This window comes from Amblyraja radiata, chromosome 32 (assembly GCF_010909765.2).
Source record: "Amblyraja radiata isolate CabotCenter1 chromosome 32, sAmbRad1.1.pri, whole genome shotgun sequence".
In the NCBI taxonomy this organism is placed as follows: Eukaryota; Metazoa; Chordata; class Chondrichthyes; order Rajiformes; family Rajidae; genus Amblyraja; species Amblyraja radiata.
Genome location: NC_045987.1, coordinates 21,666,634 through 21,689,903, shown reverse-complemented (window position 1 = coordinate 21,689,903; position 23,270 = coordinate 21,666,634). Strand labels below are relative to the sequence as shown.

The 23,270-nt window shown below is 43.7% G+C and overlaps 1 protein-coding gene across 2 annotated transcripts in view; it reads right to left on the bottom strand.

The window, feature by feature from the left end:
* Positions 1-22,601, bottom strand: part of olfml2a (olfactomedin like 2A) — a 43,915-nt gene extending 21,314 nt beyond the window's left edge. Inside the window, exons 1-5 of one of the 2 annotated variants that reach the window (XM_033049157.1) lie at positions 22,127-22,601; positions 11,962-12,225; positions 8,283-8,390; positions 5,269-5,448; positions 3,271-3,538 (exon numbers count right to left, since the gene is read on the bottom strand). In XM_033049157.1, coding sequence (XP_032905048.1) covers positions 3,271-3,538; positions 5,269-5,448; positions 8,283-8,390; positions 11,962-12,225; positions 22,127-22,210 — 904 coding nt within the window. In that variant the 5' untranslated portion in view covers positions 22,211-22,601. The remainder of the gene's footprint in view (positions 1-3,270; positions 3,539-5,268; positions 5,449-8,282; positions 8,391-11,961; positions 12,226-22,126) is intronic. The other variant, XM_033049156.1, reaches the window with a different exon arrangement.
* Positions 22,602-23,270: the final 669 nt, after the last annotated feature.

The window sequence follows — 23,270 nt, the reverse complement described above, 5'->3', positions numbered from 1 at the left end:
TTCGGGGCAGCGCCGGTGAGGACGTCTTCGAGCAGCCACCCCAGGTAAGCCCGCCCTATCGGGTGGCTAGGCCTTGAACAGCTACCGGCAGGGTAATGGGCGGGCCTGCTCTCTCCCCCCTCCCGGAGCCGTCGGGCGGGCGGCCGGCAGTGATGCTAGGAGCTGCTCCACTCACGGCCCCTGCAGCAGCTGGTGGGGGAGCGACGGCAGCCGCAGCCTCAGCTCTGGTGGGCAGCAGCTGGTGGGAGAACGGCAGCGGCCGTGGTCTCACAGCCCCGGTGGTCCACTCCGGGCGGGTTATGCAGGCCAGATTGGCAGCCGTCAACCAAAGCCCGGACCGCACCCATTGACCCGGGCGGACTGCGGCATACCTTACGGCACGGCCGGGTTGGCGACAGCGTCGTTGAGCTGGGCTGGGCTGTAGGCTGCAGACATTAGGTCTCCCGAGGCTGCGTGCATCGGGAGAAATCCAATATTCCAATTTGGAACATCGGGGTCACCAATGTACAGGCACCAAACGTGGTGAACAATTGGATTACTTTATTCAGGCATAAAAGGTTCATTATACATGCACGTTGGTTCTCTAACATAAAGTTGTTGTTGCTGCTGCGAGGCTGCTGCCTCGTGGGCTCGAGTTGAGCACCTGCTGAGGTGGAATGACACTCACCCCTAGAGAGAAGAGAGCTGGTCAGCTCAAAGTAAGAGAGAGAGAGAGAGGGTTGTCCCAGTGTTTGTCATATATCCCAGGACACATCCCTGTACCCCATGACAACTCCTCCCTGCTATTGTCCAGTCAGGTGATGTTCGTGTAGCTAATGGCCCAACAACCGGGTGCCGCCACAATGGGCTGCTTTAGAAATGGTTAACGTACTTTTAGATTGCACCAAGGACAATGCTTGGAATGTTAGTTTCAATGAATGGATTTACACATGCCATAAACTGGTGGTTAATGAATCCTGACAAGTTTGCTTAGGAGTAGCAATCAGTTGTACTAAACTTGCGTGTCAAGAGCATCATCATACACAGGTAAATAAGCAGTGATGCAGACTGGGAAAGTATTTGCCTGAATCCACAGTGCATGTTGAACTCATTTGGTCTCATCCAGCCCAGTGGTGTGGAAAATAATAGTGACACTGGTGTTTTTGTGACATGGAAGCTTTCAGTCAGGCCCAGGCTGAGACACTGTTGCTGTGGAAGAATTGGCCAGTTACCCCCAGAGGAACTGTCTCCTGCAGATCTGACCCAAGTCCAGCCAAAGCTGCTCCTTTATCAAAGGAAATTCGAATGATGAAAGAGAATTAGTTATTTATAAGTAAATAACTTTATTCCGTTGGAAAGGCAAAAACTACTTGTTAACAAATGCTGGTGCTTTGAGAAAAGGCAGCAACTTCTTCTGTTGGTATACAGGGGTTTCTGTAAGCTATTTTCCATCCGAGTATTGGCTCAATTAATACCAGATTGTTAGGTTTGCAAAATCCTCTGATTCCTTGGATAAAAGAAAATTCAGCTGAAAAATCTTCTGCTTCAGAAAGTTAATGAAATGTAATAGATTTGGATTTGTTCATCTGCTCTGTTTTCTTAAAGTGATTTCCTCCTCAAAGTTTTGACATTCTCTTTATTTTGTGTTATGTAGGATGGAGCACATATTCCTACTTGGGAAGGGATGGAAGCTCCACGATAAATCACATAATGTGCAACACAGGCCCTTACTAATCATTAAATTGAATTTGCTACGTTTAATAAATGGGAGGCAATAACTCTTCATAAGGTAACTGCATTAATAGTTTGTCAGCTGTCTTAAAAGGTCATCAGACACATTGAAAGTGGTAGCTTAGACAAAGTGATGATACTTCTTTGGCAGACTTTCACATTTCATAAGTTTAATATTCAAGCACAAAGATCCTGCATTGTAGCTGCTCAAAACACAGATGCTTCTGTAGATTTTTTAAGCGGTGTTGAAATTCTCATTTTACAGGGACACAAGAGATTGCAGATGCTGGAATCTTGAGTTTAATAAAAACTGCCAATGAATTCAGCAAGTCAGGCAGATTTCATGGAGGGAAATGGATAAACGATGCAGGGACTCAAAGCACTATCTATCCATTTAACTCCACAGATGCTGCCTGATCTGCTGAGTTCCTCCAGCAGTTCATTTTGATTCTCATTGTACAGAAAAGAACAGAAGATATGTAAGAGATTGGATGCATGATACGTAATAGAGAAGCTGAACTACTTCTAGGTCATATGAGAGCTGTAATTCTATCTATCATGTTGAATATAGAAAATATTTACACTCTTACAATATTGTAGATTCTTACTCTCCATTCACTGTGTTTGCCCGCCCCACTAATTGTTTCTCACCCCACTAATCTCTCTTCCCATCTGTTTTGCCAGTGATACAGTAAACACAATTCAGCCATTATCAAGGCATCTACTGGTAGATGTAGTGAGTGCAAAACAAAAAATAACCAGAATGCAGCTTATCCCCTGCTTTCTCCTCAACACACTAGGGCCTGATTCCCACTCTTCATTTAAATTCGCCAGGGCCCTGCTTCCCACTCGCCCTTTAAGCTCACTGGGCCTGCTGGAAAATTGGTTATACCGTGATGTAACATCTAAAAACATTATAAATGTATTGTAATATTCATTGGAAATAGAATAGTTGCTTGACAAATCTGTCACTCTAGCACCCCAATGTCCCAAGTATGCCATTTCACTGAATTTTACTAAATTGATCACACCTATTGAACAATATACCCTTGAAATTGTAGATTGTAATATTATCATACAGGCACATTAGCAGCTTGTGTGACATTAGTTTCCAGTCCAAACAGAGTAACTGATGATAGCTTTAAACTCACTCACCAGTCAGGAAGCACAATTTTGATGGCGAGTCAGTTTGAGGGTGTTCAGGGTGGAGAACAGTTTCAAAACTAGCAATCTACACAATTTTTGCAAGTGTCCTAATGATGGGTTGGACACGTTTTATCATCATTCAGGTACAACTCATTCTGTTATATTTGCAGCTGAGATTTGTTGGACCTTTAATGAGTCTTACAATGAGCACCAACAAAGCAGATACTCCCGAGTCAGTATCTCTGTTAACTATACCTTTGTGCAGTTCATTTGGAAGGGTGCACAATTTCAAAGAATTGTCAAATGTTTAGGTCAGTCAGAGATCATTCAGCCCAACACGTCTGTGCTAGTTAAAAATGTCTGGATTAACATGAAGATATAAATACACCAGGATTTTGCTTTGTTTGTACTTACTTTTTCCACCATTTCCTGTGTCTTCGAGTCCTCCTGCTTTGTAGTAGGTGACACTTTTTACAATACCTGGCTGTTGGATGCCAGGCTTGGCCTTGATGGTGGGCTGTGGTACTTTGGGGAAGGCCACTAGTTTTACTTTCGTTGCTGGCTTCTTTGTTTTCATCCCTTTGTCTCTTGGTACTTTGGAAGGAATCTTTCGTGTGAGTGGCTTTTTCTTGTTCTCTACTTTATTTGCATGTTTCTTTACATCCTTTGGTGGAGCTGTGTCCTGAAAATAAATGTAGATTCAGTAATAACCTAAGAAGCTCAGTCCTCTGAGCCATTCAAGTAAGCTAGATTTATTTCCCATTTATTCATAATTATTGGTTTACTTACAATTTTGATCCAGTCATATCATACCAAGCACTATGAAGCCATCCACAAGTAGTGCAAAGAGAAAAATAACCAGAATTCAGAATTACAGTATTACTGCCACAAAGAAAGTGCAAATAAAAAAATGTAGAAGGGCTGCAATGAGGTAGGTTGGGAGATCGGGACTACAACCTTAGATTATGAACAGCCATAGATTAGTTTAATTTCTTGGTGTACTTTGCTGTGGCTGTAGCCCATTCAGGGCATTGTGTTGCTGACATCCACCGATGTTTGAGTGGTTCCCGTCCTGCTTCCTCTACCTGCACACTTTCTCCACATTCATAATCTGCTTCTGATCTTCTCCCAGGTTCTCCTACATCAAGGGTTCCCAACCTGGGGTAAATTTACCCCCAGGGATAAATTTCACCCACCCAGGGAGTGAATTTGTTGATTCGGGATTTGTACATGTTTTTTCTCATTGACTGACTGTGTTTGGTTCTGGTATACCGGTATCTGTTTGTTCATAAATAAGTGAAATAACATTGTTATGTGTTGTTAAAGTTGCCAGGGGTAAACGGGATGAAAAAGGTTGGGAACCCCTGTCCTACATGGTTCTTCCCTACTGCTTTTATTTGGCAATTCTCCCTATGCCATTACATTCCTGTTATTTCCTTGCACTTCTTGCCACTGCTAACTTTTTATTAACTAACCCAAATGTTCATAGCCAATCCCCATATTACAAATATGTAGCAGCAACTTCAATTGCCCGGTGGTTTCTCTTGCTCCCTTTTCATGATTGGCTTTCCCCACATTGGAAACAGCCTGGAACCAATATTGAAATATCAACGCTTACTTTTGACCCCCACTCCCCTCCACAGTAAATGTTAAATGGAATCAGAGCTGTCCAATGGGACCAGATTCTGTGTGCTGAATTCAGGTCATGATCATATTCTGATTAGATATGTGGGTGGATTTATGTTCTGATCGTACATCTAGGGTCAGGTTGGGCTACGTTTGGCACACCATGAATTCATTACAGGGCAGCACATCTTTTATCTACCTTTCTGTAAATGCCTCATGGAATTGATGCTGATTCCATTAAAATGACCTCATGAGATTATTACATTTACATTGGCAGTCAGGTGCACAGCAAGTATGAGGAAGACCACGTCCTTGGGCACAGGGCAGGTTGGCTTTGCCATGCCATTCCAAGATGTTCATACTTTATTTTTGTAGATTACATTATCAGAATCGTTTGACTAAATTACTGTCTTGTACCTCTTTAAACAACTCACATAATTATGAAGTTTAAAGAAGCTCGCAGGACCACCTTCAATGGTAGGGTTCTTCTCTTCTTTGTGGAGCAGACTAGATGGGCGGAATGGCCTAATTGTGCTCCTATAACTTATAATCTATGATCTTCTCTTTGTATTGTTTGATAACTCAAGTATTTCACTCCCACTCTTCTGTGAAGGAAGAGTGTACATAATTCAACTGATGGATTGCTGTTCATGCGAGTAAAGATTTCACTGAGCATGATTATCTAAATGCTTCCCAAGTTAACAACAAATTCGGAGCAAAGATATTTAAAAATATTTTTGGAAACATATTTCCTGAATGATTTCATGGTCAATACGAAGTGGATACCTGTTGTTTATCTCTCACGCCTGCATCCTTCTGCAGCAACTGGAGACCCAGCTTTGAAATTTCCTTCTTGACACCGAGCATAATCTCAGAGTAGTTTTCATAACATTTCATCTGGTCAGAAAGGTTTTTCACACTTTCTTTCATGAAGTCATTCTCCCTGGTCAGGTTTGATTTGATGGTCTGAAATATAGAATAGAATTTAGTCTCTCCATTATATAACGTACGGCCGAAGACATTAACCCAGCTTCAGGGTTTCAGTCACATCAACATGCGGCCCAGGTGAGCAGATTTCATTGTTAGTCAGAGGCCTTGCTGAAGAGGAATGATCACCGAAAATTGAATTGAATTGAATTGAATTGAATACCTTTATTGTCATTCAGACCTTACGGTCTGAACGAAATTTCGTGCCTGCAGTCATACATACAATCATACAATAATAAACAACAATAAACACAAATTAACACCACCACAGTGTATCCTCCAAGCACCTCCTCACTGTGGTGGAGGTAAAAATCTTAGGGTTACTGTCTCTTCCCTCCTCTTCTCCCTCTGCGCTGAGGCGATTCCCCACCGGGCGATGGCACAACAGTCCCGCAGCTCATCGAACCCCGCAAACGGGCCGGTTCAAACACCGCGGCCCGGGGGTGGTCGAAGCTGCCGCCCTCCAGTCCAGCACACGCAGCCGCTGGCCCACGGCTCAACCCAGGACTCAGGTCACCGCCGCCAGAACGCCGTCCCAGCCACCGGAGCACCGTTCCAGCCCCGAGCCGGATCGCCCTCACGTGAGTACCGTTCTCCCTCGGGCTGGGCCACTCCGACGGGAGTGCGGTTCTCCCTCGGGCTGGGCCACTCCGACGGGAGTGCCGTTCCTCCCTCGGGCTGGGCCACTCCGACGGGAGTGCCGTTCTCCCTCGGGCTGGGCCACTCCGACGGGAGTGCCGTTCTCCCTCGGGCTGGGCCACTCCGACGGGAGTGCCGTTCTCCCTCGGGCTGGGCCACTCCGACGGGCCACAGCCCCTCACGGGAAAGTCTCTCAGCCCCTCGCCAGGCCGCTCTCACGAGAGCGCAGTTCCAGCCCTGGGCTGGGCCACCCTCACGGGAGCTCAGGGCGAGTCCTGTCAGCTGCCTCCAGAGTCCCGAGGTCGCCAGCTCCGCCATTAGGCCTCAGCGTAGACGGAGGCAGAGAAGGGGGATACGACAAAAAGGTCGTATTCCCCCGAAGGGAGAGACAGCAAGCCCCGTTTCACCCCCCACCCCCCCCCCCACCCCCACATAAACACGACCTGAAAACCAAAAACGTAACTAGACAAAACTCAAAAAACAACACCAAAAAGTAAAAGACAAACGGACTGCAGGCCGTTCCCAGCGCCGCCACTTCCGATCTGTACCAATTCATCAATACAGTTTCTCAGTAACAACACACAGCACTGCAACATGTTAAAGAAGATTCATCGTCATTTGTACAAAGGGAAATATTTTGTTGACAGCCATGGTTTTTGTCCTATGTTGTTACAAACACAGGCAATTAAGCTGAGGGACTCGACAGCAAAGCTTCCATTATTGAAGGGAGTAATTCAACTGAAGTGCAGTGTTTAGAGGCAGCAATGTATCAGGATCATACCACGGAATACAAATCCTACACATGTAGCAAAACTCTATATCAACATTCTTAAAAAAGATGGAGTGAACGCTTCCTGCACAACCCATTTGCTGAAATCCCCTTCAGGAAATTCACTCCGGACAACCAAACTCAAAAACTTCGGCAAGAAATTATTTAAAGTGTATTAGGGCACTTCCGTCGGAGGCCGAGCTGAGTACTGACCAGACTGTACCTCATTTGGTTAGGTTTAGGTTTATTATTGTTACCTGTACCGAGGTACAGTGAAAAGCCTAGTTTTGCATGCTATCCAATCAGATCAGGTAATGTACACAAGTACCTGTCTTAAACATTGGGATAGTTGCTGCCTCAACTACCTCCTCTGGCAGCTTGTTCCATACACCCACCACTGTTTGTGTAAAAAAGATACCCCTCAGATTCCTATTAAATCTCTTCCCCTTCACCTTAAACCTATATCCTCTGGTCCTCGATTCCCCTACTCTGGGCAAGAGACTGTTCACCTACCCGATCTATTCCTCACATGATTTTATACACTTCTATAAGTTCACTCCTCATCCTCCTGTGCTCCAAGGAATAGAGTCCCAGCCTTCTCAACCGCTCCCTATAGCTCAACACCTCTCTGGTCTTGGCAACATCCTTGTAAATTTCCACTGTAGCCTTTAGAGCTTTACAACATCTTCTTTAAGCTTTGCCCATCTCATCATAAAGCTATGCCCTCTATAATTGATTTTTCCATCCTGGGAAAAAGATTCAGACTGTCTGTCAGAAAAGAGTCGTCGAGACCAGGGGCACATCAGCCATGATCATAGCAAATGGGGCAGGCTTGAGAGGCCAAGAGGCCTGCTCCTGATCCTATTTTCTTATGTTTTGAAGCCAATACTCATGGGGGGGTTTTCCAGCCTGCAGACACAAGTGTGCAAGAACATTTCAGTATCCACCATTAAGCTATAGGTGTTCAGTTCTGTCAATGGGATCTCATGTTCATATACTATTCTGAGGAATACTCTCAATTGATATCTCAAATCTTTTCCATTGGAGGGAGGCTGGGGACCAATGGAGATGGGTATTAGATGGGAAACAACTTATTGAATGAGTGAGCATGCTCAAGGGGCTGGTTAGTCTAATCCTACTAATATACCTTACACATTTTCTTTGAAGGAGGATCCCTCAAACCCACCTGGTCCAGAGTATAATAAATTATCAAATCAATGTAAAGCAACAGACAAAGTCAAGATTGAAATAACAAATGGATACTTCTGAATTTACTCTTACATCAGAAACATAATGGAGCTAAGTACTATCATGAGTCAATGAGATATACAGTATGTCCTTCCCATGGTTTGTGCTACCAAGATTTCCAAATGATAAATACTACTGTGAACTTATTCTACATCACCTCTTCAAGATTGCTCATCTGTGTTGCCACTTTCCGTATATAGGAGTGAATTTTCATCATGTCAATGCTATACAAAGTACCTTCCAGTAGGTCAACAAGTGACTGCAACTAGAGTGAGAACATAAAAAGTAAAGTTAAAAATATCAATAATTTTGTCAGGCAAAGGATCACCCTTTTAAAGTTTATTTTGCAATCACTTAAGGACTCAAAGAAGATAAAATCCATAATTAATAAATATTTATTTACAAACGTTCCCTCGCTTAGTCTCATCCTTTCTCCTCAGCGGGGAGTTAATGGGCATGCAAGAGTGAATGGGTTACATTGTAGGGGACTGATGGGAGTGCTCTGAGGGAAGACATAGACAATAGGCCAAATGCCTGCTTATAATACTGTTAAGAAATTTATGATTAATCATTTTAATCCTGGCTCGTGACATTTCCCAGGCCTGGGGGATCTGGCCATTCTAGAAAGTCAGTAATAGCTTTGGAGAAAAAGTACCTTCGGGCTCTACTTGGGGGAGGTGCAGAGAATTCTCACAATTTGCTCACTTCCCTTGGATTGGATGATTATCCCTAGGGTCCTCCTCCTCCCAGTCGGGGATAATGGACAGGTTCTCAAACACCCGCCCCTCTCCCCACAAGCCCTATGCTGTTTGTATACAGTCAGAGATCAGACCCCTGGTGCCTCTAACACCACCACAGGCTCCATGCCTTGCTGCTTTGATCTGCTTCAGAGGCTACCCTGGTTGATTGGAAACGCAGTGTGTCAATCAGGCTGACATTTGGGTGGGGATCCATTTATTTTTTTAAGTCACAACTGTCTCTTCCACCCCCTCTCCTGAAGCAAACCCACAGTGTCAATATCAAAGCCTTTAAATCCCCAGAGTCTTTCAATTGAAATGCACAGGAGGCTGAAACCAATTAAAGTTTAACTGCTGTTGGTGAGAGTGTTCCCGATGACACATGCAAATTTTCAACCCCCCCAGATCATTCGCAAAATCCTCTATAATTAGCAAATAAACTACAGCTTTTGTTTATTCTGCTGTGGCGTCAGATTTGAAGTGCTTTCAAACTGTTAACATTTGATGATAACAGAAACATTACTAGACATTTACAAAGGAAAGCCGCGTTTATTTCATATATCTATTTTTATGTTCAAACTGTTAACATTTGATGATAACAGAAACATTACCAGACATTTACAAAGGAAAGCCGCGTTTATTTCATATACCTATTTTTATAAGACTTCAATTATAACAGAATTTATAGAGCTGAGCATTGCAACAAAAGTGCCATACAACTATGTCTTTATGGCCGGTGGCTAAATAATATATGGTGACTCAAGGCAAATAGTTAGCAATGTTCTTATATGACAGGTTTATGGTCTATTATATTAATTCACACAATGTGAATTTCACGACCAAGGCATTAAGTGTGCCAAATTGCCTTGTGGAAGGTAGTAGTGAGCCACCTCCTTAACGGGTTTGGAATAATCAGTGGCTTGCTTTGCCATTACAGAATCGGTCACATTGGTGTGTTTCAGACGGGCGACGATAATATGAAAGACATCAGTGAATGACTTTCACCAGGTGAGCGGTGCGGTTTAGCATTGAGACTGGGGCTGGGACGGCACCCTGTGGGGCACAGTGGGTGTGGGGCACAGTGGGTGTGGGCCAATGCTGCCACTGAACCTTAGGGCAATTCATTGCCATGTGAACAGCAACAACTGGGGATTTGTGCTCAGATTCAGTCTCCTGGGATGTCGGCACAAGGGGTCATGCAGCAACAGGCAGGGCAAGGGTAGTACAGGTTCCCAGCATTACAACATTGTCAATTCTAGATCCAATAACCCATTTTATTGCCAATTCCATTGGTAATCTTTCTGTGAACACATCCGGAGTGCTGATAAGTTGCCAGTGCATGGCAGTTTGATGGTTACTAGCTCTGTTATTCAGCTTTTAACTTAATGATACTTAGGCTCCAAGTATTAAGATACTAAGTTTAGATGAAGGAATTTAATGTAACATCTCCAAGTTTGCAGATGACACAAAGCTGGGTGGTAGTGTGAGCTGCGAGGAGGATGCAGGGTGACTTGGATAGATTGGGTGGGTGGGCAGATGCATGGCAGATGCAGTACAATGTGGATAAATGTGAGGCTATCCACTTTGGTGGCAAGAGCAAGAAGGCATATTATTATTTGAATGGTGGCAGATTAGGAAAAGAGGAGGTGCAACAGGACCTAGGTGTCCTTGTACATCAGTCACTGAAAGTAAACATGCAGGTACAGTAGGCAGTGAAGAAAGCAAATGGCATGTTGGCCTTCATAGCGAGAGGATTTGAATATAGGAGAAAGGAGGTCCTACTGCAGTTGTACAGGGTACTGGTGAGACTGCACCTGGAATATTGTGTGCAATTTTGATCTCCTAGTTTGAGGAAGGACATTACTGCTATTGAGGGAATTCAGCGGGACTGACATATGATGAAAGAATGGATCGACTGGGCTCATATTCACTGGAATTTAAGGGGCTGTCCCACTGTGGCGACCTAATTGGCGAGTTTGAGAGTTTGAAAAAGTGTCATGTAGAAGACCTCCTTCGACTATGTTGAAGACTAGCTTCGACTAGCTTCGGGAAAATTGAACACCAAATAGTGGATAGTGAAGACGACCTCCTTCGTTCTCCTTCGACCTCCCTTCGACTATGTTGAAGACTATTTACGACTACCTTCAAATATCTTCAACTACCCTCGATTACCTATGAATAACATGCCGCCCTAATAAGACCTACTTTGACCAAACCTACAAGTAAAAAAAATATCGATTTTTTCCATGGCGACCTTTTTTTACTCGCGGGCATTTTTCAGCATGTTGAAAATTACGCCGCGACCTAGCTGAGGTCTCGAGTACATGAGGACTATTCTCGAGCATGAAGGAAAGTTACAAAGACCTCCTAGGACCTTGTGTCAACCATGCTGCGAGTATGAGTCGAGGGCAAACTCTTTTAAACTCGCCAATTAGGTCGCCGCAGTGAGACAGCCCCTTTCGAAGGATGAGAGGGTATCTTATAGAAACATATAAAAATTTTAAGGGATTGTACAGGCTAGATGCAGGAAAAATGTTCCCGATGTTTGGGGAGTCCAGAAACAGGGTCACAGTATAAGAATAAGGAGTAGGCCATTTAGGACTGAGATGAGGAAAAACTTTTTCAGCCAGAGAATTGTGTATCTGTGGAATTCTCTGCCACAGAAGGCAGTGGAGGCCAATTCACTGGATGTATTCAAGAGAGAGTTAGATATAGCTCTCAGGGCTAATGGAATCAATGGATATGGGGAGAAAGCAGGAATGGGGTACTGATTTTAGATGATCAGCCAAGATCACATTGAATGGCGGTGCCGGCTCGAAGGGCCGAATGGCCTACTCCTGCACCTTTCTATGTTTCTATGCTGTCCATCCTCCCATTTCATGGTGGGATTTGTCTCCAGAGTTAGAACGTGTTTCTTGATAATTTGTCCAGTAACAAAATCAGAAGGCAACTGCGTCTCTAACATACGTGAATTAAAACCATGTAATATTTATTGATTCATTTACAGCAACAAAATAACTTTAGTGCAATAAATCCACCAGCTGAGGTGGTTTTGGGTTCTCATATTTTGCAGCTGTTTACTCGACATTACCCTGGTACCTTAAAGAATTCTGGAGCCTGTTTCCTGAGCTTTTCCATTCTCCACTCATTTTCACAAGGGTTGAGAGATGATGGAGGAGCCACGCAGGAACATTTACAGTCTGTCCCAGAGCTGACAGTTTCAACTGTGTAGAAGTCTTCAATGCGCAAGCTGCCATTCCGGATGCGACTGCAGGCATCTTTTGTCAGGGGCCGCATGATGCATTTGCAGCGGCAGTCAGAGCCCTCGGATATCATTCGGACCTGATCATCCTCCCCAAACAGCTGTTGAAATAAAAATAATTCACTAGCAGGAGTGTGCAGGCCAGTATCAATGGGCCTCAGTATTTACTATAGCAAGTTTACATCAACATGGCAATGCAATTACTGTCTCCAGCATGCTAAGAAACAAACCCATTATTTCTGCCTGCTTCTGCCCCACTGAACTAATCTCCACCTACCTCGAATCCCCACCTACGTCCGAGACACCACACATGCTATTTAACTCTTTAATAACTTTCTGCCTTTAGGCCCCCAGTCACTTATCTTTATCATGAATGTCCAGTCCCTCTACACCTCCATCCCACACCAAGGTCTCAAGGCCCTCTGTATTTTTCCTTGAACAGTGACTCAACCAATTTCCCTCAATTAACACTCCCCTCTGCCTAGCAGAACTTGTCCTCGCCTTTAACAACTTGCCTTTCGATTCCTCTCACTTTCTCCATGTTAAATGTGTAACTATGGGCTCTCGCGTGGGCCCCTGCTATGCCTGCTTTTTTGTTGGTTACAACAAACAATCCTGGTTCCAGGCATACACTGGTCCTATCCCCTAATTCTTTCTCCACCATATCACCAACTGCATCGGTGCTGCCTCCTGCACCTGTGCAGAACTCATGGACTTAATTAACTTCTCCACCATCTTCCACCTTGGTCTCAAATTCACCTGGTTTATCTCTGACATCTCTCTCCCTTTTCTTGATTTCTCTGTCTCCATCACAGGAGACAGACTATTGACTGACATCTCTTTGGTGTCCTGGATTTCTGATCTTGCTCCCTCTCCCCCAGATGTAATAAGGAGAGTTCCCCTGGTCCTCACCTTTCACCGCATCGAACACATTATCCTCTGATATTTCTGTCATCTCCAACGTGATTCCACCACTAATCACATCTTCGCATCTCCACCCCTTTCCACCTTCCGCAGAGACTGCTCCCACCACAACTCCTTCGTTCACTCGTCCCTTACCATCCAAACTACCTCCTCTCCAGGTACTTTCCTCTGCAACCGCAGGAGATGTAAGCACCTGTTCTTATACCTCCTCCCTTGACTCCATCCAGGGACCCCGAGAATACTTCCAAGTGAGACAGAGGTTCACATGCATCTTCTACAACCTCATCTACTGCATCTGGTGTTCCCGATGTGAGTTACTGTACATTGGCGAGACAACGCGTGGACTCAACAACTGTCTTGCTGAACACTTACGCTCAGTCCGCCAAAACCTACTGGATCTCCCAGTTGCTAATCATTTTAACTCCCTTCATTCCCATACTGTCTGTCTGGGGCACCGCCATTGCCAGAGTGAGGCTATACACAAATTGGAGGAACAGCACCTCATATTTTGCTTGGGTAGCTTGCATAGCTTACAACCCAACGGTATGAAGTTGAATTCTCTAATTTTAGGTAACATCTACAAACAACTCCCTCCCTCCCCCTCCTTCCTCCACTTCAAATCTGTTAACTAGCTCCACAGCGTGCAATGATGTATCCCTCATGGGCTCACACCTGCCTCTAGCCGGCAGTGCCTGGTGCCGCCCTGATTCGTTGTTTTTTTTCTTGTTTCGAGTTCCACCCACCCCACCCCACCCCACACACACACACACACACACCCCACACACACAATCAGTGTAAGAAGGGTCCCAACCTGAAATGTCACTCATTTATTTTCTCCAGAGATGCTGCCTGACCCGCTGAGTTACTCCAACTTTTTGTGCCTATCTTTGGTATTAACCAGCACCTGAAGTGCCTTTTTATAACATGCTGAGAAACAGCTTGCATTTACTGAGAACCCGTCACACATTTGAGGTCTAAAAGCACTCCACGGCTGGTGAAGGCCAGCTTAGAAGACAGTTAAGTATCAATATAGAATGAAGTGTTGGAGTAACTGTGGGTCAGGCAGCATCTCTGGAGGAAATAGATGTGACCTTTCTTCAGACTTCATCAGTCCCTCCACAGATATTGCCTGACCCACTGAGTTCCTCCAGCACTTTCCTATTTTGTTAAATGAAGGTTGGCCTCCATCCAAAATAAATTCCATTATTTTTCCAATTAAGTCATTTTCTGATTGTTTAGGAATAAAATCAGAACCAATCGTCATGTTCCGGCAAGTTTGAATGTCTCGCGGAAGCAGGAATGAGTTGTTGATTTGCAATAAATGTGTTCAAGCAAACAGGAATGAGAACTTGCAAACAAATCACTGTGGTTCTGGGCTAAGGATTCACAGATATCCCGGCAAAACCCAGGATCCAGTCTCCAGTACCGAGGTAAACAATAAGAATATAAACAAAAGCTAAAAAAGGTTTCTGGGAAGTTGTAATACCTCACAGCTTCCATTAACTTCTTAAGATGTTTGTTTGGGCTACATTCTTATCAAGAGAAGACCAGAGGTCTTCAGTATATCACCATTTGGAGAGCTTTAGTATCAAATTAGCAGTAATTAATGTTGCTTTGGAAATAGAAAGAGTGAAAAGAGTCCAGCTGGAAGCTTCAAATGTTCAGAGCACTCCACTTAATGGAGTTTGCACCCTCAGCCCTTTGTCCTGTAACTGCAAGTCTTTAAAGGTCTTGCATCTCATGCCTTTGTGGATACACAAACAATGACTGTCACACTTGGAAAGGTTTTCCTCACGAGTAAAGTGTGTTTAATTGTCATATGTACCAGCAATGAAACAATAACATTATTTTTTGACTGAGCTTTAAAGGCCCTTTAATGCAATAATACACAAATAAAAAAATAACCAGACCATAATAGTGAAAAGCCGTAGTACGTGGTGGAATAAAAAATAAGTCTGCAACATATCGTAGTTGGTGGGTGGGTGTGTGGTTGTTGTTAGTATTGTGCAGTGTTCAAGGGCCTGTTTGTTGTTGGAAAGAAGCCGTTCTTGAACCTGGTGGTCACAGTTTTCATGTTTCTGTTCCTTTGTCCCGATGGTAGCACCGAGATGAGAGCGTGGCCAGGGTTGTGTTATCATGGGAAATGTAAGCTTCTTGATTAAAATAAGCAAGAAAGATTTGTGATCATGAACTGACAATGGGAAAATAATCAGACTAAAACAGGGCAAGTATATAAGAAATATAAACAGAAAATGTTGGAATATTCAGCAGGTCTGGTAGCACCTGTAAGGATAACGATAGTGTTTTCATTGTAGAAACAAGGAACTGCAAATGCTGGTTTACCAAGGAAAAACACAAAATGCTGGAGTAACTCAGCAGATTAGGCAGCATCCCTGGAGAACATGGATTGGTGACGATTTGGATTGGGACCTTTCTTCAGACTGATGCTGCCTGCCTGCTGAGTTACTCCAACATTTTGTGTCTTACCAACAGTGTTTTCATTAACTGTGTCTCTCCCTGACATACTGAGTATTTCCTGCATTTTTTATTTTTGCGATCAATCATGTTACAAACTTCCTTCTGCCCAATCAGGCATGGAACTCGCTATCAAAATATGGAGGGGACCGGGGGACAGGGGGGGACACACTTTTTGGCGTCCGCGCGAGCATGCGCACACTCACACACACATGCGCGAGGCTTCGGAGGCTCAATCCAGCGCTAAATGCAGCACAACTCTGCCTGTCTCGCCGGGTTAACTACAGCCCTGACTGGACTGACAGGATACCAACGCTGCTTCTCCGCGCTGGCCATATTTCCCGCAAGCCCAGGCAGGTTAACCTGGCGGGACAGGCAGAGTTGAGCTGGGTTTAGCTCTGCATCTCTGCGCTGGCTGTGGGCCTGGGGGCACAGCTCGCGTCTGACTCCTGACCTCTCTAGCCACCCGTGGGGGTGGGGGGCACTCGGGTGGGGACGGGACAGTGCTGGAGACCCGGCTGGGATCGATCCTGGCTGCGGATGAGGCGCAGGTCTGTGCCATGTCTCCCTCCTCCAATCATCGTGCTGAATCAACATGTCCCGCCCCCATTGCCTGCTGACCGACGTGTCTCTCGTCCAATCGGTGCCTTCGATCAGCAGTCCCACCTCCACTGTCACGCGGAAAGCGGAGATTTTAAAATCCGGATGACAAATACTTGGGGGGGGGATGTCCCCCACCTCTCAAAACATGGGGGGACATGTCCCCTCTGCCCCCCCCCCCGGGTTTTCCGCCCCCTGTGCCCAATTAACCCAAGTGGGAAAAAAAAATATTGGCTCATCTGGCAAAATTTCAGATTTTGACTATCTTCAGTATTATGCCTTTGGACTCAAGTCATATTCAATCTGTTGTCACTGAGGAAAGGGTTACTCCATCAACGTACCATGGCATACCGATAGTCGAGGTGAGTGAAATTAAAAAAACATTGGAAAATGGGATGCATGAATTTGATGCATGAAAGTAAAAATGTGAATTTTTTTAATGTAGCTTAAAGATTAAAAATAAATTAGATTGTGTAAACTATAAATTCTGAATCGAAACTGTAAATAACAAACGAAAATATCAACTAAGTGTAGCAGTGGTAAAAGTGGGAGGAGGAGGGGATGCTTCCGAATCACAATCAGACCTGAATTCTGTCATGTATCTGATGAGAAACCTCATCTAAGACACAGTGTTTGACCAACACAAACAAGCAATTACAGGTTCTTTGATTGTGAACCCGTTGCATTGAATGCCCAGAGTTCTTGCTTGTAACAGCAGCAAAAAGAAGCAATATATGTATGTGAAATAACAAGCATTTGCAGACATGAATCGTGTTTTAGGGGGTGTCATTTCTGAGACCAGGAACCCTATTAACATTTAAAGCTCAGGACGCTTTCCTTTATTAGCAGAATCATTGAATACAAGATGAGGGGGATTACGGTAGAAGTGTAGAACACTAGTTTAGCCACAGATTGACTCTTCTGGTCGCAGCATCACAGGAAAGAAGGGATATATGAAGAATGTGGCATTGCATTTTAACATTACTTGGTTGTGCACTAGAATGTATATACACTCTGTATATCCCCCCCGATTCATAAATAAGTTAATTAAAAATGGCAGGGATCATTTTCCAAACTCCTCCATATAATTACTGGAGGAAAATGGAGAACGTTTATGCAAATATCATTAGATATATTCGCCTTGAGAAAATTTGGAATTATATACCAGTTTTGCATATAGATGGAAACAGATGGCACAGGTATTGCAGCCACTTCACAACTCAAATAACCTGGGTTCCTAGTTGTTTCCTGTGGAGGTCGACATTCTCGCAATGATTGTGTTGTGCTCTGGTTTCTTGCCATATTCTAAATAAGTGCTGATTGGTAGGTTATTTCTAGTGTAAACGACCCCTCGTTGAGGTGGGTAGCAGGTGAATCGATGGTAGTTAATGGCCATGCGAGAAAGAATGGAACACAGCATTTGGTTTGATGTCAATGTGTAGAATGGCCTCATCATAGGAAAACATGATATAAGCAGATATAAGCAGAGCAGGCTGATAATATACAGCCATTCAATGCCCTCTGTGATGAATATGTTACATTGAAGGGGCAGTGCAGTTGAAGCGGACTACATGGACTTTAGCAAGACCTTTGACAATGTATGTGTGGTAGGCTAGTCTGGTATAGTCTAGATCACGTGGGATCCAAAACAAACGAACCATTGGATACAAAATTGCTAGTTACATCTGCTCACTTTCCAAACTTTAATTTCTGCAAACTCTTTTCCCTCAGATCTCAACTTTGAGGTTATTTCTATGTTCTATAGCACAGACCAATCATTGTAATTGATGCCAGCACTCAACCGTTTGGTTGGCATTATTCCCCTCATTTGGATTGTTACTTTGATCATATATTTTAACTTCATATCATCTAGTTTAAATTTAATCTTGATTACATTTTCAACCCACACAAAACATTTTGACTGATAATCAGACTCCTTTCAAGACAATTTAACTGTTAATAATGATCTAAAATGTTCCGTGCAATTGCTACTCATTTCCTAAATAACACTTTAACATGTTGTGAATTCCCAGAGATCATTTCAGTCATTTAAATTCATGCCGACTTTGCTCCTGTGCCCCTGAGGCAGAAAGACTGTGTGGACCTATAATCCAGAACAGCAGCTGTATAGCAACTGTCATCCAACAGTTGATTAAACTGAGGGACCAAGTTCTGTATTAAAAACAAAGAACACATAGTCAAAATCTTTTCAGACCTATTCCTGCCGTGGGTTAGCTGCACCAGGACATAGTACGATTCCTTTTGGGGAGTTAGGAGTGAACTACATTAGGTCTGTAAGGGTTTTATGATACTACTTACAAAGTTCACATAAAAATTAAAAGTAGGTAAAGATATACAACGCATTAACCGTCCCAGCTGAACAAGCCTCTGATCATTCCCGATCACCTCAAGTTCTTAAAAAGAGTGGCCTGTCATATCATTAGGGGCTCAAGGAGGCAGGGGCAATGAATTTAACTGAGTGTGAACAACTGGGGCTTTCATTCTGAAAGGTTGGGAGCTACTGGTGTAATGGATATGGTGTAATGGACAAGCTAGCCAAATATATGACAGGAGCCTCCTGATGTCAGTGTCTGAGCTAGCTAGGGAAGTTAACGATGCCTTCACTTGAAATTCAATCTCAGAGTTCCAGGACAGCCAGAAGTGCTCCAGGCCACAACCAATTTCTGACGTGAAGCAACGTTCTTGTATCACTTCTCGTTCCTTTTCAAAAAGGGTCTGCCTTTCTGTTTGTCATTCTAACATTGGTTCGGGAAGAGGCACTTTTCACAATGTCAGGATTTTCTGATATTTTATGTACTTTTCAAAAATCCAGTGACGACCCTAATGCAAGGGTTAATGGATGCAGGTTTGCGCTTGCTAAAATCCCCGAACCAAATTAACAATGTCAGTGATATTGGCTGAGGGCCGAATACTGGCCAAGAGACCAGGGGGTCTCCACTGACTAGGGCATTGGGAATTTTTATTCCACGGCAGGGGGTATACGGTGCTCCTTCTAACAGCTCCAGCAAAGGGCACGTTCCTCCCTCAGAGCAGAGACAATGCTCTGACTCACACTGCAGTGGGACAAGGGCCCGTCAATTATCTGCTCAGATCTGCAAACTGTTCCTAGAATAACAGCAAAAGTTATCCCAGTACAGTGGCAACCCAGCTGCCCTATTGTTGAGGAGTAGGCTTTATTTCCAGAGTGACGTGACAAGATTTTGGACACTCTCCAAGACACTGTGGCAGCAACTGGGCATTGAACGGAGTAGGCTGACTACTAGGAGTTGGTGGGTGAACAGTCAGTTTCTTCCCACTTAAACCTAAAGATGGAAAATCTTAAGCTGTGCACTTGGGATTCTTCCACTAACTGGAAGAATGGAGGCCTCTTCTTGCCTTGCATATAGTTGGGAAATTCCACACACATAGGAGCACACTATTATTAAAGTGCAGAAGGAGACTGTTTGGCCCATCAAATCTAAACCTGTTCTCTGTAGGGTAAGTGTCTTCCCCAGTTCTTTTCCTTTTGTTCTACGTTATTTTCCCACAAGACCATCCAATTCCACTTTGAAAGGCCTGACTCCATTTAGCCCCGGTTCAAACTATCACTATTCTCTATATTTTCTTCCCACCCTCTTTTGCCTGCCTCTTTGAATCTTTATCCCTTGGTCCATCCTTGAACCATCCCACATAGTGAACAGATTCTTTCAAATTTCCTACATCTAAACTCGACTATCCTGCCCAAAATCCCTCAGCTCGCCCTGCTTCAAGGATAACGCCAGCTTCTCCACTCTAAACCTGTGATGGAATTCCTCATCTTGGGGATCTCACGTAAATTGGGAAATATTAAAACTACAAAAGTAACCATTTTACACTTAATCTTTAATGCTAAGCAGCAATCTCTCTGGCATTTTGGATTTAGATGTACAGCATTCATATTACTAAATGTGTTTTTGCACATAATATCAGTGTTTGCGTGAGATTTCCAGCAACAACGGAAGTGAAAGCCTAAGAAACCTCATAACACTCCAAGCACTGCCGGCAGGCAGTACTGTCACCGTACTTTACCTTACAGTCAAGTAAATATTTCCTTTGCCTGTGCACTGTTATCATGTGGTTATGTGTTGGCAGCATACAATATTTATAAAATCCTACCGAATGCTAACAAGCTAAAGCAAGTTAAAACATCCTATACAAATCGCTTTACCCATTTAAGTCATGAACCCTGCACCAGATTGCCCAAGGATTTTAGATGTAAATTATTCGTTTTGCATCTGATTAAAAAAAACAATAATTTGTTCGCCTTTTAAATGTAATCCAGCAATCTTGAATCCCTTAAATTCAGCTGGTACAATCACAACTTGAAGCTCGCTGTTTTGTGCAGTACTGATCTCTACATTTTGTGCAGGGTGAAGAATTAAAGTTGATCTGATCCTTTCTGTTCATCATTCCCTCTTCATGCAGGTTCCAGGTAATCTGCTCTGAATACTGCAGCGGCCCAGGGTGCAGCCCCCACTCCCTGCTGCTCAGTGTCCAGCCTCTGCCTCCCTCCTCCTGCAGAAGCCTGCCATGTGAGGAGTCACTCGTCTCTGTTCCTGACTGCTCACTCTTTGACCATAACATTGTACACTGCGAGAGACAATTCAACCCCTCCAGCTGTTTTACTATTCATTTAGATCATTACTGTTCTACATTTACTGTCCTTTCTTCCACATTCCTTGATATCCCTTTCAGACAAAAAAAAATAGTGATTTCACTTTCAGTATTTCCAGCTGACTCGTGTTACTTAGTGCAAAGACTTACCCCAGCACTGTGCATTTTAATCTCCAAATTGAACAAGCTTGGTCTCAAACTCCGACCAAACCCACCACAGAAAGTACCTCTTCCTCACCAGCCCTTCCAACCACAAAATCAGTTAAAATGTTGTACAACACTTAAAGTCCAGATATTAAAGACGACACAAGGTGTCAACAATCCGAAGCCGAACAATTGTCACAAAAGCTTTCGACCCGCTGACAGACGTAGTGGCAGGTAACGTGCCATGTTCTTCATTTGAAAAAACAAGTGTTATTTTTTTTAAATAGATATTGAAATACTGATAAGTAATTGCAGAAAATGCTGCCAATTGATGCCAAACTCTGGAGGCTGTCATTTTTATAGATTTTGGAATTATGATCAAAAGCCCGTTTTTCACAGGTACAATGTCCGGACCAAATAAACTATAGACAGATGTGGCAAACACTCGTAGGTAGTGTGATTGCCACTGAAACCTTTCTGATGAAATCATAGAATCCGGGAAGTCCTTCACAAAGTGAATTACATCAATTAATTAGTAGTGTTTTCTCCAATGATGAAAAGTAAACAGTGTGCTGCAAATCAGAGATCCGCTGCAGAAACTCTGAATCAACATCTTAAAATGTAAAAGAGTGTACATTTCAAAAACATTTACTTCCAAATGTTTGACAAATAATTCTGCTTTGCCAAATTGTTTTATCCCCACAATGGGCTATTGCAGGAATCGACACCAGACGCCTGCTCAAATCATGGTTTTAAAAAAAAAACACCTAAATGCAGTTACTTTGATTTTCGAAGTAAATTTAACTGGAGCACTTGATTTGTTAGCTATATACAGAGAGCCTGCACAAGCCATGTGTGGAGAAACGGGTTTAGTGACCCACCTACTGTGACTTTGCCGCCTTGAATCTGATCCAGATGTTCAGGAGAACTCTCAAAACTTGTTTATAACAACACGAGGTTGACTTCTGTGACTGATTGACTCGTACAAAGCCCGCAGTGCACGCCTGGCAATTAGTGTCCCTGTCTGAACTGAAACTTTGTTACTGTTCCACATTGTAAGACACTTAAAAGGAAACAGCTTCTTCCAAAATAAATATGGACTTGCATTGCTTTTATTTGAACGAGATAACAACATTTATTTTATTATTATAAAATTAAACTGTTTAACATTAAAAGAGTTATTGAAAAGATAACATTAGAACTCACCTTACTGGTTGCAGTAACTGTCTGTGATAGGATGAGAAGTGAAATTGTCATTTTTAGTGGTATCCACATTATTAATAAGTACATTTTATATTCTTGATGTTTGAGAGAGAGGAGAATCTGAGGGATGTTGCAGCTTGATGCGAAATCCCGATAACAAGACGAATCTAGTCGGCGCGCCAATGCTTTAACCAGACATGGCTTGGGTTCCCCACAAGAACGCGAAAGTCTTGCATCCAACTCCTCCTCCAACACTAGGGCAACTGCGGCTGTGCGGTGCACAATTCCGCTTTACTACCAGAGAAGGCTATTTTTAATTCCCACCGTGTATTGAATGTAAGGGAGGGGCATTAATGATTGCCAGTAAATGCCCACCCACTGACCGCGGGGCCAAAACTCACTGCAGTTCCAACCTGCTAATGAATCACGGTTGTCGCAGATTTAAATGTGAAAATGACAGATGTTGTTGGTGTGCCCTTTGGTTTTACCGTGAGCTGCGCTGCTTCACGGGCAGGGAGGGATGTGGTGTTTGTGCGGTGAAACAGCGCGTGTTGCCCGGCTCTTCATCCAACTGCGCCTGGTCCCCTGTTCCCCGCGGTGGCTGCGCCATCTGGTGGCCGCACACAGCGACGTCATACAGCAACAAAACACAGTCTGAAGAAGGGTTTCGGCCCGAATCGTTGCTTATTTCCTTCGCTCCATAGATGCTGCTGCTGCACCCGCTGAGTTTCTCCAGCATTTTTGTGTACCTTCGATTTTCCAGCATCTGCAGTTCCTTCTTGAAGAGCAAAACACAGTGTGTTGGAGGAACTCAGCGGCTCAGGCAGCACCTTGTGGAGGGAACGGACAGACGGTGTTTTGGGTCAAGATCCTATTTCCCTCTACTCCATTTGCCTGAAGAAGCGTTTCCGCCCAAAACATCGCCTATCCATTCCCTTCGCGGACGCTACCTGACCCGCTTACTTCGACCAGCAGTTTGCATTTCTTCAGGGACGTTTTAAGCGCATCGTTGAATATTTTTCTGTTCCCCTGGTATTCTCTATCCGTGACAGAACTAGGAATAGATTTTTTTTATTTCCAAAAATAAACTTTGTTCAGAATAAAAATATATAAAAAAACAAGAACAGTGCAAACATTTCTTCCAACA